Source organism: Jaculus jaculus, chromosome 1 (assembly GCF_020740685.1).
Source record: "Jaculus jaculus isolate mJacJac1 chromosome 1, mJacJac1.mat.Y.cur, whole genome shotgun sequence".
In the NCBI taxonomy this organism is placed as follows: Eukaryota; Metazoa; Chordata; class Mammalia; order Rodentia; family Dipodidae; genus Jaculus; species Jaculus jaculus.
This window is the reverse complement of record NC_059102.1, coordinates 153716695-153733939: the sequence shown is the minus strand read 5'-3', so window position 1 is coordinate 153733939 and position 17245 is coordinate 153716695. Positions and strand designations below refer to the sequence as shown.

The 17245-nt window shown below is 52.6% G+C and overlaps 3 protein-coding genes and 1 non-coding gene across 4 annotated transcripts; all 4 read right to left on the bottom strand.

The window, feature by feature from the left end:
• Positions 1-220: 220 nt before the first annotated feature.
• Pnpla2 (patatin like phospholipase domain containing 2) lies at positions 221-5656 on the bottom strand. The gene is made up of 9 exons (XM_004654180.2): positions 5375-5656; positions 3374-3606; positions 3219-3284; positions 2673-2882; positions 1786-1846; positions 1503-1664; positions 1268-1400; positions 980-1102; positions 221-897 (listed from the first exon to the last, which is right to left on the bottom strand). Exons 1-9 carry the CDS (start codon positions 5559-5561, stop codon positions 618-620), a joined length of 1455 nt encoding a protein of 484 aa, XP_004654237.1. The 5' UTR covers positions 5562-5656; the 3' UTR covers positions 221-617.
• A 3470-nt stretch (positions 5657-9126) lies between these two features.
• On the bottom strand, positions 9127-12471 carry Rplp2 (ribosomal protein lateral stalk subunit P2). Its single transcript, XM_004654179.3, has 5 exons — positions 12342-12471; positions 12024-12147; positions 10416-10464; positions 9368-9466; positions 9127-9239 (listed from the first exon to the last, which is right to left on the bottom strand). Exons 2-5 carry the CDS (start codon positions 12144-12146, stop codon positions 9163-9165), a joined length of 348 nt encoding a protein of 115 aa, XP_004654236.1. The 5' UTR covers position 12147; positions 12342-12471; the 3' UTR covers positions 9127-9162.
• Positions 10256-10387, bottom strand: LOC123457858. Its single transcript, XR_006635218.1, has one exon. It is a non-coding gene; the product is annotated as a small nucleolar RNA SNORA52 (small nucleolar RNA).
• A 3017-nt stretch (positions 12472-15488) lies between the features above and the next one.
• Stmp1 (short transmembrane mitochondrial protein 1) lies at positions 15489-16136 on the bottom strand. The gene has a single exon (XM_045141865.1). The coding sequence runs from the start codon at positions 16084-16086 to the stop codon at positions 15943-15945; it is 144 nt and encodes a 47-aa protein (XP_044997800.1). The 5' UTR covers positions 16087-16136; the 3' UTR covers positions 15489-15942.
• Between the last annotated feature and the right edge of the window lie 1109 nt (positions 16137-17245).

The following is a 17245-nucleotide window of genomic DNA, read 5'->3' as shown; positions in this document are numbered from 1 at the left end:
GCTGGTCTGCCCAAAAATCAGTCAGAATGCCTCAAGACAAAAGACAGTAATCATATACATTGGTCCTCACCAGAGGGGGCCTATAGGATAGGCCACAGCTGCCTGGCCCCATAATGATCCTAAAAGGCCCAGCTAACAGCTGATTAGAAGACTCTGTCCACTATCCTCTAGCAGAGGTGAGGAGGAAGACCCAACAGATGGAAATGAGGAAGGCAGAGGCTGAGCTGTTGCTTTTATTGTATATACTTTGGCAAAAAATAAATAATTCTTCACAAAGTCTGCAAGAAAACTTGAAAAATGGAGAGGAACAGACGTGGAGTTCTTAAGAGTGACCCCATACTGAGAAGGTGGCTGGCAGGGGAGACTAAAGTAAGGCACAGGAGACAGGAGGGAAGGGGAAGATTGCTCCTCACCCCTCCCTACCCAGAGCAGCAGATGAGTGGCTGGTGAGGGGGATTCACAGCAAAACCCGTCTTTGCAGCTGTGCAGAGCTCCATGTCCTCACTTCACAGTGGGTAAGGAGGAAGCAGGGAATGGGATTTTAGTCAGCCCCAGAGTCCCTACTTGTGGGGCAGGGCAGCTTGAAGCTTGGCTGGGGAAGGTGGCAGTGGTGGTTCTCAGCAAGGTGGCAGACCTGGTGGGTGCTGTGGGACTGCAGGCTCCATGGAAGTGGAGCTGGCAGATACACGCATGCGCAGGGCATCCGGAGGGAAGGCAATATTGGTGCAGAAGAGACCCAGCAGCAGCTGGCGCTGGCATTCTTCCCACTTAGCCATTGCATCCCCCAGCGAGAGGTTATTGCGGAGCCAGTTGGGCAGTGCTTCACTGTAGGTGGCGTAGGAGAGTGGCACGGAGGGCAGCGACTGAGCTCGACGCAGCTCCACCTGCTCGGACAGCCTGTGGGTGGGGAGGCATCAAGGGAGTGAGGGGCTAGTGGAGGCCTCAGGCCCCAGGCAGTCAAGCAGCCAGGTTATCTTACCTGGAGGGCAGGTGGTCGCCCAGCTTTCTCTTGGCCCGCATCACCAGGTACTGGCAGATGCTGCCCGTCTGTTCCTTCATCCACCGGATGTCTTCAGGAACATCAGGCAGCCACTCCAGCAGGCTGAGGACAGAGCACAAAGCAAGATCTCAGAGGCAATGACCGGGCCCTGGAGTTCACCCCCTGGACATCCCATCCATTCTCCCACCTTCCCCAGAGTGACTGAGCCCTCTCACACAACGAACCTTGACCTCCATCCCTCCTCCCTCCCCTCCTCTCCTCCCTCACCGGATGGTGAAGGACACAGCGCTCTCCAGAGGCAGTGTATAAGGCACCATCATGGCTGTGGCCAGGCGCACTGGCAGCATGTTGGAAAGCGTGGTCATCAGGTCCTTAGGCTCTACGCAGGCCTCCAGCAGGGCTGTGGATGGGAGGGAGGGTGGCAGCCATTTAGGGAAGTGGCACTGGCTCAGCTTCTCCACAGCCCTGTCCCCTCCTCCACCATCCTCTCCCCATGGCACACCCTCATTGAGCCGGGCAGGAAAGTGCTCCAGAATATGATCTTCCCTATGTGGCTGCAAATGGTCCTCCACTCGGGTCCTCTCGGCCTCCACCACTTCTTCCTGAGTGTGCTGGGGGACAGTAGGGGGCAACGCCAGCAAGGGGTTAGGGTGGTTTAGGAGGCCTAGGGTGGGGGTGGGGTAGAAGTGAGACATGTCATCAGTGCTAAAGCAGCTTCTCACCAGCAGGGGCCAGCAAAGAGCCAGGTTCTTAACCATCCACCCACATCCCCGCCCAGCACATACCATTCCTCCGAAGGAAGCGTAGGCCATCCCTGTAGCCCTGTTTACACATCTCTCTAAGCACCTGCAGCAGGGGAGATGATGCATCAGCACAGAAGGAACTAACACAGGTCCAGCTCTAGAGTCCTATGATAGCCACCTCCACCACCACTGTCAAACTGTCTTGGGTCCAGCATAAGACATCTAGCCTTGGCCTGGAGAAATTGCCAAGCAGTTAAGACCACTTCCTCCCCAAGCATGAGAGCAGGAATCTGAGAGATTCAGTTCAATCCCCAGGACCCACATAAACAGCTGGACATGGCTTTACACATCTGTAACCCCAGTCCTATAACAGCCAGACCACAGGGAGAGGGGAGTGTCAAGTTCCATTCCATGATCATTAAAAGACGGGCTCAAGGGCTGGAGAGATGGCTTAGCGGTTAAGGCATTTGCCTGCAAAGCCAAAGGACCCTGGTTTGATTCCCCAGGACCCACGTAAGCCAGATACACAAGGGGGTGCATGTGTCTGGCGTTCATTTGCAGTGGCTGGGGGCCCTGGTGCATCCATTCTCTCTCTGCCTATCTCTCAAATAAATAAATAAATAAATAAACTAAAAATATTAGGGAAAAAAAAGACTGGCTCAAGTAAGAACAGGTAGAAGAGCAATGGAGGGGGACACCTCAAACCCCACTTGAGCCACTGCAGGTGAGTGCGCCCCACCACAGGGGACACACAGGAAGCCTCACAGGCATATATACATGCATGTGGCCCCCACCCCCATGACATCCATCTCAGACAGACTGGACACACATCTCCCTTGAAGAGCACACACAAGTCCCAGAACTGCCTCACAAGTCCCCAGAAGCTTGCTTCCCACAGTGCTCAAGATGGATAGGCTGTGGAGACTCACCATGGGCTCTGGTGGGAAGAGGGCTTTGGAGAGACGATAGAGATTGCGCAGATTGAACTGGATGCTGGTGTTGGTGACCCGGAGCTCATGGATGTTGGTGGAACTGTCCTGTGGGCAGATGTCACTTTCCCCCGAGAATGGGGACACTGTGATGGTGTTTTTCAGTTCATAGAGGGGCAGGTTGTCTGAAATACCGCCGTCCACATAGCGCTTTATGAGGACAAATAGACACATAGTCAAACACTCAAGAGCCTGCTATTCCATTCTGGCCAGTGGCCTACTAGGCACTGGCCACTGGGGACTAAGTAGACAACAGAGAGCAGTGTCTGTGTGTGAGGGGGCACTAGTTATGGAGAGTGCATCTCCTCAGGGCTGGCCTGCAACTCAAGTAATGGGAAATGAGGCAACAGGCAGGCACAGAGTGAGGATCCAGGAGGGAAGCAGACATACTCCACTGGCCTCCCTCTTTATCCACCCCCTTGTCCTACAGCCCAGGCAGTAGTTGATGCTCATTACCTCGGGGCAGGGCCAAGCAGGAATACTCACCACCCCTTGAAAGGAGGGAGGGATGAGGCCACAGTACACAGGAATGAAAGTGCTGCAGACATTGGCCTGAAGGGCAAGACAGAAGGCAGTAGTGAGCGGGGGCCCTTGCCTTGGGCTCATCGCACATGCCCCAACATGGCTCCTCCAGGGCATACCTGGATGAGCTCGTCTTTGGAGTTAAACTGAGATATAATGACATTCTCGCCATCTGAAACACGGGTCAGGGAGATGCCCAGGCGCCCATTGACACACTTATGGCAATCATCGGGCAAGGTCTTCAACAGGCAGCTACGGATGATCTTCACTAGGTTGAAGGAGGGATGCAGTGGACCCAGGAACCGTTTCCGGGCCTCCTTGGATACATCAATAATGTTGGCACCTGCCTCACCTGGAACAGCAGGGCCAGGATTAGGGACACCACTCCGGGCTTAACAACTTTCCTTGACTCAGGGTTTCATGCCCACAATGCCACAGCACTCAGTGGGGTGGCATTCCAATGACCCTGCCTGAAAAACTCCCAGTGCTCATGCTGGAGCCTGGCTCACACTCGGGACTTTTTCCACCTGTCCCTGGGAGGAGGGAGGGAGGTCACCACCCTAGGGATGACAGACGGCAGGGGCAGGCCAGCTGGGACTGAGACTTGCCCTCTGCCCGGTATTTCTCAATTGCCTGTCCTCATGAGTCACTGGGCCTGACATGGTATGGCACGTGGCCCAGCAGAGGGGGTAAGACAAGAGGGTCAACTCTGACCAGCCTCAGCCTTCACCTACTTGGCCAGATCTGGGCGGGTGGGCAAACCCAAAAAGCACTGCTCAGCCCAGGGGTCCCACCCCAAGGGCATCAGGCTAGTAATAGTGGGCCCACCTCCAGAGCAAACAAGATTATCCCCCTAAAGCAAACATCCCAACACTCTTCTTAGGGGTCCATACGTGCTGGCTTTGAATAACACCGGAATGGCAACAGAGAGGAGGGACTAGGCAGTCTGCCCCAAGGGCCATGCCTTCCTCCAGGACCCCTCTTTGGCAAGGGTGAGGCATGTGGACCAGCCGCTCTCAACTGGAACCTACCCCTGTGGAGGCTCCAGCTGTCCAAGACCACCTGTGACAAGTGTGGGGAGGGGGTAAGGCCCGGAGGCTCCTAGACTCAGGTACAGTTCTGACTTATGTCCTGAGACCAGTGGGCCAACTGCCTGGCCTGAAGGCATCCCTGAGAACAAGTGAGCAGGACCACAGGTCCCAACTAGAGCTATGTTCTTTGCCCCTCTTCCCTACTCAGGGAGAAGGGAAGGGAGCAGGGGAGAACCCTGAACTGTCTCCTGCTGAGCAGGACACCCTTGTCACCTTGGCTGACCCATCGGGATGGGGGCTGGGCAGCAGTTCCCCAACTCCTAAGAAGGAAGAACGCTGTGTGCGGTAAACATCACTCCCACGTGGCAACCGGAAGTGTGTGAGGCCTCTCCCACCCCTCCCCGCAGATCCTGGCTCTACTGATCACTCCAGAGTGCAGAAGCACGTCCACTCCGTGAAGTGGACAATGCAGCACACAGCTGGGGAACCAGGCTGTTCGGGCACGGTGGCCAAAGGAAGCAGTGGTCATGCCCAGCCCTCCAGTTGCCCTCTTCTTCCACGGGCTATTGGGAGGACACAGTACCCAAATGTCCCTTCTAGTACTAGGCCCCAGGATCACGGCAGCCTGGAGCAGCAGAGCCTCAGGACACAGTGACCGCTGGCAACTGGCGACAGGGGGTGACGTAGGCCCCTCCTCTGACTGTCTGGGTCCCGCCTACGACTTAACTTTCTCTTTCCAATAACACGGCTTTGCAGCACCTGCCCGTCCCCCCCCCCCCCCTTTGCGCAGCAGAGGCGGGCCCCGCGCGCACAGCAGCGAGCGCCGCCCGGAAGCGCGCCAGGCCCCACCCCAGTTTCTGGGCACTCCGGGAACAAAACAGACCGGGACCCGCCACAGGGCGTACCTAAAACTGGACCTTCGACTGGGGCCGTAAGGGTTCGGGCAGAGACCCTTTCTCACGGTGCCCGCTGTGCTAGCGACCCCGGCAGCTTCCCTCCTAGGGATGGGGGTGGGGCACGCTCCGTGCACTTAAGGGCATCCACTCCGCCCCGCGCGGTCCCCACCAGACCTAGCCCGGCTCCACTCACCCAAGCAGGCCCCGGTGGCCAGTGCCGTGGCTGTGAGGGCCCCTGCCGAGGCGCCGTAGATGTGTTTGGCGTTGGCCACCAGGAAGGGCGCGTGCTCACGGAGGCAGGAGGCCACGCCGATGTGGTAGATGCCGAGGAAGCCGCAGCCCGCGAACGAGATGTTCCACTTGGTGTCTTTGGGTAACATCGCGGCTCCGAGCTCAGTAGGGACTGGGTGGCGGAGCAGCTCCAGTTTGGGGTCTCCGCCGGCGGAGGCGGAGACGCTGTGCCGCGAGGCGGCGGAGGCGGTGTTTTAGTGCGGCATGGGGGCGGGGCCCGGAGCCCGGGGGCGGGGCCTGGGGCGCGGCCCAACCAGAGCGCGCCGGGAATGGCTGCGCCCCCTGAAGCCCCGCCCCTCCACACCTGCCGGGCGCAGCTACTTGCGGGGCGGAAGGGACGCAGGTCCCGTAGGGTGCACCCCCGATGGGGCTCATGGGGTCCTGGACAGGAGCAGGAGACGCGACCCTCATACAGATCTGGGTGTCTGCGAGGAAAAACCTTGATTTCCCGACGGCTGCCGCCCCCTCCTCCAGGGGTCAGCGTATGACCCCACCCAGACGCCGAGGACCTGGGCCTTGAGCTAAGGACGCACCGACAACACCCACCTAATCCTGAAGAACTGAGCCACACGTCTCGGACCCAGGATGCACTGGCCTCGCAAATACTGTCAGACTCAAGCTCTGCCCGGCCCCAGCAGCCACTTGGTATCCTGGTCACTCACCTGGGACTATGCCTGTAACCCGTTCAACCTTGAATCCTCCAACTGCGGGGTCTTACCAGATCTGACAGGAGCCCCGCCCCAGCAGCTATTTGTCCCAGAGTTCACCCCGGAACGTCACCTTCCCGCCCCCTTTCTGCATTTTTCTCTCAACTGCAGGGCAGGCTAAACTAGCTTAGATCCAGGATCAGCCCTCATCTTGCCCCACCCCAAACAAGGGGCTGGCCTAGGCTGGGGTACCCAGGAATTCTTCCCAAGGAGAAGCTCCGCTCTGGACTTGTCACAGGCAGCAGAAAAACGCAGTGTTGCCAGCAGCCAGCCTAAGGACCTACCTCAGCTGTGGCAACTATCCAGGTGACTGGGGTCCTTGACATCCACCACAGAAAAGAATTTAGGATGAGTCAGAATGAAGTTACTGAATTTATGAAGCAGAAAGACGAGAGTCAAGTGTAGGCCTTAGAGGGGAATGTGCCTAAGTGCCTCAGCAACAACTATGTATGTGATTGGAGCAAGGGGGTGGTCCTGAAGTGACTTCATGTACTATTAGCAAAAATATGCACTGGTATTTTTTCTTATCCATATAATTTTTTTTTTGAAGGGCGTGCACCTACCTTACCTGGCTTTACATGGATACTGGGGAATCAAACCCAGACCCGCAGGCTTTACAAGCAAGTGCCTTTAACAGCTGAGCCATCTCTCTAGCCCTGTTTGCTTGTTCTTTTGAGACATGCTCTCGAGTACCCGACTTGCCTCATTCTATATCCTCAAGGATGACCTTGAACTCCTGATCCTCCTGCCTGGCTAAAAGACTTTTAAGGTACACAGCATAAATTTGTTGTTGGTAGGTAGAAAACACAGACCATGACTTATACATTTCACAAGGCAGTTGAACTCAAGGCACAGCCTGGTGATGGTAGAGAAGGGAAAGTTACCCAGTTTCTCAGAAAAGGGAGTACAGTTCTTTTGGCAGGTGGTCAGGTCAGTTATGTTGAAAACTCCTGGATGTCAGCCAGCCACAGAAGGAAATCAGGACCAGAAGATGGGGGAGGGAGTTCCTTTCTCATGTGTGGTCAGGCTGTTTGTAAAAAATCCAAGGACTGGGACTAAGTTGGGAATGAAGCCAGGAGTGACAGTGGGCTAGCTGGTGGACAATGAAGACACAACAGGAACCCCAGCACCCCATGACTGCAAAGGGGACTGGTGAGGTTGGTGCTGGGGATATGATCTTTCTTGAGTCACATTGAGCTGAGCTGTCCTCAGACTCTACTTATTGAATGCCCAACCCACTGTGGAGTCAAAATGAGTAAGGTACCCAAGAGTTGGTGGGGGAGGACAGTAACCAAGCAAGAGAATAGAGCCTCTAGGGAGCAGCTTTAACAGAAGCCCAGGGAAGGGGACAGGGAGATGTGACGAAAACCTGCTAGGAGCCGGGCGTGGTGGCACACGCTTTTAATCCCAGCACTTGGAAGGCAGAGGTACGAGGATCACAGTGAGTTAAGAGGCCACCCTGAGACTACATAGTGAATTCCAGGTCAGCCAGGGCCAGAGTGAGACCCTACCTGGGGGGGGCGGGGGGGGGCTGCTAGGGACGGTGGCACACATTTGTGATCACAGTACTCAGAAGACTGAAGCAGGTGGACTTAAGCTCCAGACAGGACCTCATAGTATGAATTCAAGGCCAAATACTCTGGATGGTGACAAGACAGGCACAAATTAGGGCTTCTGGATACTGCTGTTGGAATGTTGGAAACAAGGAGGCTCTAGATATGGTAGGCTTTGACCAGTCCCCTCTACCTACCCACAGGCCAGCCAGGAAGTTCAGGACTAATCATGATGGCCAAAGGGGAAAGCCAAGAACTTAAGGTTCTCCCAACCATCTGTTCCAAGAGGCCTGGGAGCCAGTGCTGTCCCAGCTCAGGTAGACCTCTGCCCTCATTTCCACAGAGGGTCAGGCTGTTTTGCGTACATATCCCTTCAGGCCCCTGGGAGACTCTGAAGCCAGGAACAAACAGGGTTGGCTCTTCCCAGAATCCTGGCTTGGTGATCCCGCCTCTAACTCTCAGGGGCAGTCTTAACAGTGAAAGACTGGAAATGGGATGCACCATCAACACTACTGACCCCCACCACCCAGCCTTGCCTTTACCTGCTCCCTGAAAGCACTGCTTACTCCACATGCTGCACCTGGACTTTCTTCCTGCCTCGCCCATACACCCTATCAGAATCAGAATGCACCCCTGCTCTAGGCCTTCCCCTCTGCCAGGCTCTGGCTCCCTACGCCCTTCTGTATTCCTTGAGAAGAGAGGTTCCCTGTCTTACATTCCAGGGCAATCTGTGCAGAAGGGGAAGAGGGCCACCCCAAAAAGATTTAATGGCCCTTGCCCACAAGCACCTCGCATCTGCCCAATCACACAGCAGAGGACACCATCCTTTAGAACTGAATGCTCATATCACCTACCTTAGCACCCTGACCCTTGAAGGAACCTCAGGGACAACCCTGAACCTATGAACCCAGTGGCTTTTCTTCTTGCTTTTCGGAGGCAGGGTTTCACTCTAGCCCAGACTGATCTGGAATAGTCTCAGGGTGGCTTGAACTCACAGTGATCCTCCTACCTCTGTTGAAATTAAAGATGTGCCACATCATACCAGAGGCTTTTAACTCAGCTTCTGCTGTTCATTTTTTTTTTTTGGGGGGGGTATCAGAGTTTCATGTAGCCCAGCTAGCTTCAAACTGGATGGGTAGCAAAAAGAGTTTGATCTAGCCATGTTTATGAAGTGCTGGGGATTGAACCCAGGAATTCCTGCCATGTTAGGCAAGCACTGTGCCAGCTGAGCTACAGGTCCACCTCCTGGTGTTCCTTGAAAACTGCAAGTATTTCACACTCTAGTGCCAAGGACCACCAAGCCTCCACTCCACTACCACTCCTTTGATGAAGCCTGGGCTGAAGCCACAGAACAGATACCACACTCTGACAAAGTGCTCATGGGCCACTCAAGATACATAAAAAGGCTTTATTTGCAGGGGAGCAGGAATTTAATCAAACAAGCCAAATCCCATATCATCATCTGACTCCTCAGACTCTTCTTTCTTCTCATCCTTCTTCTCCTCTGCTGTAGAGGAAGATCACAGTTTAAGTGCTGGCCCTAGAGCCCACCCAGACTTCCCAGGGAGACCCAGTCAGTTAGCAACAAAAGTTTTGAACCACAGCCCCCTTTAGCCACCCCCTTGATTCACTTACCTGCAGCAGGAGCAGAACCAGCAGCAGGAGCTGCAGAGCCAGGGGCAGCAGAGACAGCCACAGCCCCACCAGCAGGCACACTGGCGAGCTTGCCAATACCTACAGCGAACAGAGGAGGTGAGGCCAGAGCAGAGACCCAGTCAGGAAGGCTGTTCTACAAAGGTGACCCAAGGAGAAGTGGTTCAACGTATCAGATACCACTGTCATGGACACCAGGGGACAACACTGTAGCCTGTGTACATACCCAGTGACACATGACATTGTTTAGGACTTCTGTTCCCTACTCTGACCTAATTAAGTTTTCCTACAAAGGAACTTAATTTCTAGGAACTAGGTCCACAGTAGCCCCCCACCTTATAGACAACTGGACAAACATGTTTACTGCCAGGCAGGGAATCTGCCAGTGTCCAGGTCTTTGGCCACAATGGTAAGCCCATGAAGCAGACCCTCTGCTGAATTGCCTTTGCCTGTCACATGTTTGGGTGTAGTCACACTGCTGCAATAGCTCAACGTCCAAACAAGTTCCATCAGTGGCAGCCTGATACCACCAGAAAACTATCTGCCCAACAAAGGGAAGGATGAAACCAGGTGAGGTAGACCATGTCCCAGACTCAGGTAGTTAAGCCTGAAGATACAGAGTGAGTTGCCGGTCCCCCTGAACTAGAGTGAGAAGACCCTGCCCTGGAAAGAAAGTGGGGAGGGGATAGAAAGAGCCTGAGGTACCTTTGGCACCCATAGTCCCTGTTCCCAAGCCTTTCAAAGAAAACATGTGAAAAGCCTTGTTTACAAGAGACCCAAAGCTTCACAGGAATCCTAGGCAAAGGGCACCCAACAGCCAGGACCCAGACCTGATTTAGTGAAACCACAGGGTGGTTCCCTGCTGCTTCAATGTGTCCAGAAGTACCACTGGCATAAGCCCACAGAGGTCTCACACAACTCTGGTAGGGCTTCTGTGATGCTCTGGTCCACAAGCGAAGCCTGACTGGTCACAGGCTGACCAGCAGGGATTAGGATGGACCAGGAAGACAAAAAAACCCTCTTAACTCACCTTGGGCGATGACATCTTCAATATTTTTCCCGTTCAGCTCACTGATGACCTGGAGTAGACAAGCACAACCACAACCAGCAGCATTAGTGTTACAGCAATCCTGTCCTGAGGCACAGCTGGGGTTACACAGATGACCTGAACCTTCTAGACTGCACTGTCCAACACAAGAGGGAGCCACTGAGCCACAGAAATCCACTGACTAGCAAAGTTGGGAGTAGAAAATGCTAGGATTCTAGACCTGAGTACAAAGAAAAGGACAAAATACCTCACTGATTATATTATCCATCGAATGAAGTGAAATACTGCAGAGTTAATGTCTGGTTTTAGTGACTGGGAGATGGTTAAAGGGGCTTGCTTACAAAGCCTGCCAATCCAGCAACTCTCATAAAGCTGGATAGGCATGGGTTTGCAGCAGTAAAAGACCCTGGCACACACAAACATGCTCAAAGAAATAAAAAAATCTGCCAGGTGTGGTAGTACATGCCTTTAATCCCAGCAATCGGGAGGCAGAGGAAGGGGAATCACCGTGAATTCGAGACCACCCTGGAACTACACAGTTAACTCCAGGTGAGCCTGGGCCAGAGTGAGACCTTACCTTGGGAAGAGAAAAAAAGAAAAAGAAATCTGGTTTTAGGGTGTGGGCACAACTAAGTGAAAGGGTACTGCCTAAGGAGACCCTGGGTGTGTAAAATTGGCTCTTTAATATATATGAATGGGCATGCCAGGACCTCTAGCCACAGCAAAGGAAGTTGACACATGCACCATTTTGTGCATCTGACTTTTTTGTGGGTACTGGAGAATCATATCCAGGTCATTGGGCTTTGTGGGAAAGTGCCTTAACCACCGAGTCTTTTTACTGTTTATTTACTTGAGAGAGAATGGGCATACTAGGGCCTCCAGGCACTGCAAAGGAACTCCAGAAGAATGCACCACCTTGTGCATCTGGCTTACATGGGTCCTGGGAAATCAAACCTAGGTCCTTTGGCTTTGCAGGCAAGCCTAACCTAACCACTAAGCCATCGCTAATCTGAAACTCACTCAGGATTGCCTTGAACTCACAGCGATCCTCCACCATGCCCAGCTAATAGCTCTGACTTTTTGGGAGGTTGAGGCAGGAGAACTGTCCATGAGTTTGGTTTCTTAGAGAAACCAAGATAAATGCATTAACACTTTTGGTTTATACTAAATTTCTATTGGGTCACGCTGGCTTTCACTTATTTGTTTGGCTGTTTCAAGGCCCTCAAAAGACTACCTCCACGGGCTGGAGAGATGGCTCAGTGGTTGAAGGCACTTGCTTGCACAACCTGAGGGCCCATGTTCGAATCCCGAGTACCGGTGTAAAGCCAGATGCCCAAGGTGGCGCATGCATCATGATTTCGTTTGCAATGGCAAGCGGCTCTGGTATGGTCACCATCCCTTCTCTCTCACTGCAAATAAGTTTTTTTAAAAAAATCCCTACTTCCAAAACAAGCCGACTGGCGCTGGCCTCCGTCCGCCCTCAGTCGATCGCGCTTTCCCAAGAAGCCCTGATCAAGTAAGGCAGGGACCATCAGTGAGAGAGATGTTCTAGGACCCGCAGGGCGTGCGGACGCCTAGGGCGGCAGCTACCTTGTTAAGTCGGTCATCATCAGCCTCAATGCCCACGCTGTCCAGGATCTTCTTGATGTCCTTGGCGCTGGGGGAGGAGTTGCCCCCGAGGGCGGCCAGCAGGTAGGAGGCGACGTAACGCATGCTGAAGTAGGCGAAGAGGGAGCGGCGGCGTTACCGGAGAGGCCTCCGGCATTACCCACCCCATCAGCCCAAGTGAGGCAGCAGGTACCCCAAAGTCCCCGACTCTGGGAGGATTCCCTCCCCACAACTCCCTCTGGCGGCTCACCCCGCGGCCCTAGATCCTGCCCGGACCCCAGGCCGGCCATGCTCACTCACTCGACAGCGGCGGACAGGCCTAGCGCGTGCGACCTCGGCGGCGTCGGCGAGCGAAAGGAAGACGCGGGCGCAAGGGGCGGGGGTAAACCGCTACCCAGGAGTCTCCGGGAGGCGCACGGCGTCGTACGAGGGCGCCTTTGAGTGACGCAACGTGGCGTTTAGCCAATGAGAGCGGGGGAGAAGTTAAGGCTCCCGGCCCGGTCAGGCAGTTGCCGCAGCAAAAACAAGTCACTTTTCCGAGACCGACCGCTCGTGTAGTGTGAGGAAAGTGTCTCCAGAAACCCGTGCAACGGCGAGTGCAGCGGTTCTGTAAGGGACCACATGCTGTCTGAGCGCTGGCGACCCCAATTGCCACCCGGTCCTACACCTCCCAACATGCAGCGCAGCCGCCCCGCCCTGGTCGTGTCTTTCTGGGAGAACTACAAGTACCATGATGCACCGTTGTTGAAGAGCAAGCCCGCTGCCGGTACGACGCGTAGGCCTAGGGCCTGTGCTGGTTGCACGTGGGTTTGGTGAGAGCTTAGGGCTGGAAGATCGCACTCTGCTTCTGGCTATGGTTCCCTGGTTGTGGGCAACGGAGCCGGTGGTACCCATGTCCTGGATCAGGGAGCCATGAGAGCCTAGAGATTGCAGCCCAATATGGAGGTTCTGCTCTACGGACCTTAACGACTGGGCCAAAAAGAACTCCAGCTCAGAAGGCTGCCCCATCAGTGGTGAAAAACTGTTTCCCCGCCCGCTGAAAATGGCGAGGCCCAAGTGACCGAGTTACCATGATGACCCTGTCTTCCCAGGACATACCTGACCACGTAGATACCACATGTCATTCATTCACTCCTTTGGTGTCAGAGACTGCCCCATTCTGGGGTCTTGAAGGAAAAGGCTTGACTTTATTCCCCACAGACCTTAGTACCCTAGTGTGCGTACTAGGAAACAATCTAAGCTGGAGCCAGCCCAGCCAAGGTTGCAAGGACAGTGCACATCCTCCTGTTTGTGTGTGTGTGTGTGTGTGTATATACGTGTGTTCTCCAAGCATAGGCATGCTCATGTGCTGGAGCCCACCCTTCTCAATCCCCAAGGGTTGCTGTCATTACCCACATTTTCACACACAGGAAGGATGAACACAGGATTATTATTGTTTTGTGTAGTTTTGTTTTTCAAGGTAGGGTCTCAGTCTAGCCCAGGATGACCTGGAATTCACTAAATGTAGTCTCAGGCTGGGCAGTCCTCCTACCTCTGCCTCCCAAGTGCTGGGACTAAAGGTGCGTGCCACCACACCCGGCAATAATAATAATAATAGCGGCAACAACAATTATTATTATTATTATTATTTTAATCTAGAGAGACTTTATTAGATTAAAAGAAGGAAAGAGGAGGAAGTACAGAGAGTTCCCACTATGAGGGAAGCAAGAGGGGTTCAAACCCCTCCTACACAGGATTTTTCTTAATCAAGCTCACAGTGCAGGGGAAAGGTAAGGAAGGCATGCTGACAAGGTAGAGCATCAGCAATCACAAGGAGAAGATATTCAGTGGTTTAAGCTACAAGGTAGCATGTTGTGATCTCATTCTAGCCCAGGCTGACCTGGAACTCAATCTGTAGCCCCAGGCTGGCCTCAAACGTCATGGTGACCCTCCTACATCAGCTTCCTGAGTACTGAAACCAAAAGTGGGCACAATCGTGGCAACGTCAATTTACTTATTTATTGTTATGATGATGATGATGGTGATTTGTTTGTTTTTTGAAGTAAGATCTCGCTCTAGCTCAGGCTGACCCAAAATTCACTATGTAATCTCAGGATAGCCTTGAACTCACAGCAATCCTCCTATCTCTGCCTTCCAAGTGCTGGGATTAAAGGCATGTGCCACCACGCTCAGCTATTTTATTTTATTTTTTGAGGTAGGGTCTTCTGCTCTAGTCTAGGCTGACCTGGAACTTAGTGAGTTCCGTGGCCTTAGGCTGGCCTCAAACTCAGCAATCCTCCTTCCTCAGCCTTCCAAATGCTGGGATTAAAAGTGTACGCCACTTCTGGCAGTGTTTTGTTTCGAAGTAGAGTTTCACTCTAGCTCTAGCTGACCTGGAACGCACTCTGCAGCCCCAAGCTAACATTTTTATTTTAATCGGTTTTTTTAAATTAATTAATTATTTATTTATTTGAGAGCGACAGGCAGAGAGAGAAAGAGAGAGAGAGAATGGGAATGCCAGGGCCTCCAGCCACTGCAAATGAACTCCAGACGCGTGTGCCCCCTTGTGCATCTGGCTAACGTGGGTCCTGGGGAATTGAATCTCGAGCCAGGGTCCTTAGGCTTCACAGGCATGCACTTAACCACTAAGCCATCTCTCCAACCCCAACATTTTTATTTTAGAGAGAGGCAGACAGAAAGATGAATATGGGTGCACCAGGGCTTCCTGCTACTGCAAATGAACTCCAGATTCATGCCTCACTTTGTGCACCTGCCATTATGTGGATACTGAGGAATCAAATCCAGGCCATTAGGTTTTGCAAGCAAGCACCTTGAACCATCTCTTCAGACCTCAATTTTTTGTTATTATTATTTTTTTTTTGAGGTAGGGTCTCACTCTAGCCAGGATGAATTTGAACTTGCTCTGCAGTCCCAGGCTGGCCTCAAACTCACAATGATCCTCCTACCTCTGCCTAATGGCATACTCCACCACAATTTTTTTTTTTCCCAAGATACAGTCTTACTCTTAGCCCAGGCTGACCTGGAATTCACTATGTAGTCTCAGGGTGGCCTTGAACTCCCAGAGATCCTCCTACTTCTGTCTCCTGAGTGCTGGGATAAAAGGCATGTGCCACCATGCCAAGCTCTGGCCGATTTATATATATATATATATGAGGAAGGGAGATAATTGGCATGTTGGGGCCTCTGTGGGTCACCTGTGTGCATGTGTCACTTTGTATGTCTGACTTACGTGGATTCTGGGGAGTTCAATCTGGGTCTTTAGGTTTTGCAGGCAAGCCTTAACCACAGAGCCATCTCTCCAACCCCTGATTTTTTTTTTTTCAGTATTCTTAGACTCTAATTTCTCAGGGAATGACCAGCAAACAATTTATTGATTAAATTAACAATCAGCGGAGCTCCTAACAACAATACAAAATAAAATGGATAATTCATCAGAAACTGGCTTCTACATACTAAGTTTAATTGCTTTGAAACAACAAAATTTAGTAACAAATGTCTAATAAGCACCCATTGTAATTGCTAAATTGTGAAATCAGCATTACTTGTATATGATCAGCTATACAAAACACATCAATTTTTCTTTTGGCGAAAGATTAGAAATTCCCCAAGAACAGAGGAGCAGCTACCAGTTAAAGGTTGGGTTTGCTAATCTAGCACCATAATTCCAGTCTTAAAACCTCCCAAGTAGTTGGAAGAAAATATGAGACAAAGTGAGGCTGTTGAAAATGTGCAAAGGGTAACTTAACTTGAGGCCCCATCTTGGCTCTGAGGCAACACACAGGGTTGAGCTAAGAAAATAACGGACCGGAGAGGAAAATGAGAGCTGTGAGTGAGATGCGGTGGCAAAGTAGGCCCTGGCAGCAGTGCAATCTGTGTCCAGGATGGAGGGCCGGTGAGGGCGTCAGGAGCTAGGGGGCTTCTTCTTGGCTTCCAGGTGCTTCTTAATGTCTTCAAGTTTTTTAGCCAGGTTTGGTATGTCATAGTTCTGAGCCAGATACATTCCGACCACGTTGCCCAAAGTAAATCCAAGCAGGAACTGGAGCATGATGTTGGCGAGGAGGGTGTGAACAGCGCTGGGGCTCCTCAGCAGTCGGTGATGGCCACCCTCCTCACGAGGGCGGGACCCGCCATCCTGATTTTTTTATATGTATATAATTTATTTATTTATTTGACAGAGAAACAGGGAGAGAGAATGAGCACGCAAGGGCCTCCAGCTACTTCAAACAAGTTCCAAACACATGTGCCCCCTTGTGCATCTGGCTAATGTGGCTCCTGGGGAATTGAACCTGGATCCTTGGGCTTTGCAGGCAAATGCCTTAACCACTAAGCCATCCCTCCAGCCTTCCCATCCACTTTTTTTGAGACAAAGTCTCTCATTGTCCTGGAGCTCACCAATTAGGCTACACCAGCTGGATGGTGAGCCCCAGGGATCTTACACCCCCCCCCTCTCTCCCTTCCTCTCTCCCCCCCCCCAATGTTGGCAGAGCAAGACTGGTGCTTGGAGCTTCTCCTTCCCTCTTGTAGGCTAGCCTAGCATTTCCGGTCCCATATCTGGAGCTGCTGGGTCAACATCTGAATAGTGAGGGTCATACCAAGGTCAAGCACTGAGCATCATCCGTAGGCACTGCTTGGACCCCATGTTGGCTTCTGTTCTTCTCTGGACCTTCACAGCGGTTGTTTGTGGTTGAAAGAGAACGTTTGCACACGGCTAGTGGGAAGGCACATAGCACAGCCCACACAGGAAACACACGGAAAACCGAACAGCTGCGTGATCCAGCCATGCCACTCCTGACTTGACCCTTGTATTCCCCTGTTCGTGAATGGGTTATCCACAAAAAGCCAAGTGGAATCAACCTAGGTGTCGTCAGTGCAACCCCTGATTTTTTAAATAATAAAATTAGGGCCAGGCGTGGTGGCGCACGCCTTTAATTCCAGCACACAGAAGGCCGAAGTAGAAGGAACTCCGTATGTTTGAAGCCACCTTGATCCTACACAGTGAATTCCAGGTCAGCCTGGGCTACAGCGAGATCCTTCGAGAAAAAAAAAAAAAAAAAAAAGGAAGCCAATAAGCCTGGCAGAAAGCCGACCCATCCATAAGCAGACTTGTTCCTTGTTCACTTGGTTGTTTCCAGATCACAGGTTTTGCAGTATGAATAAAGTACACGGCCCCGTCTTTGGGTGTTGGCTTTGACATTCACAGCTAC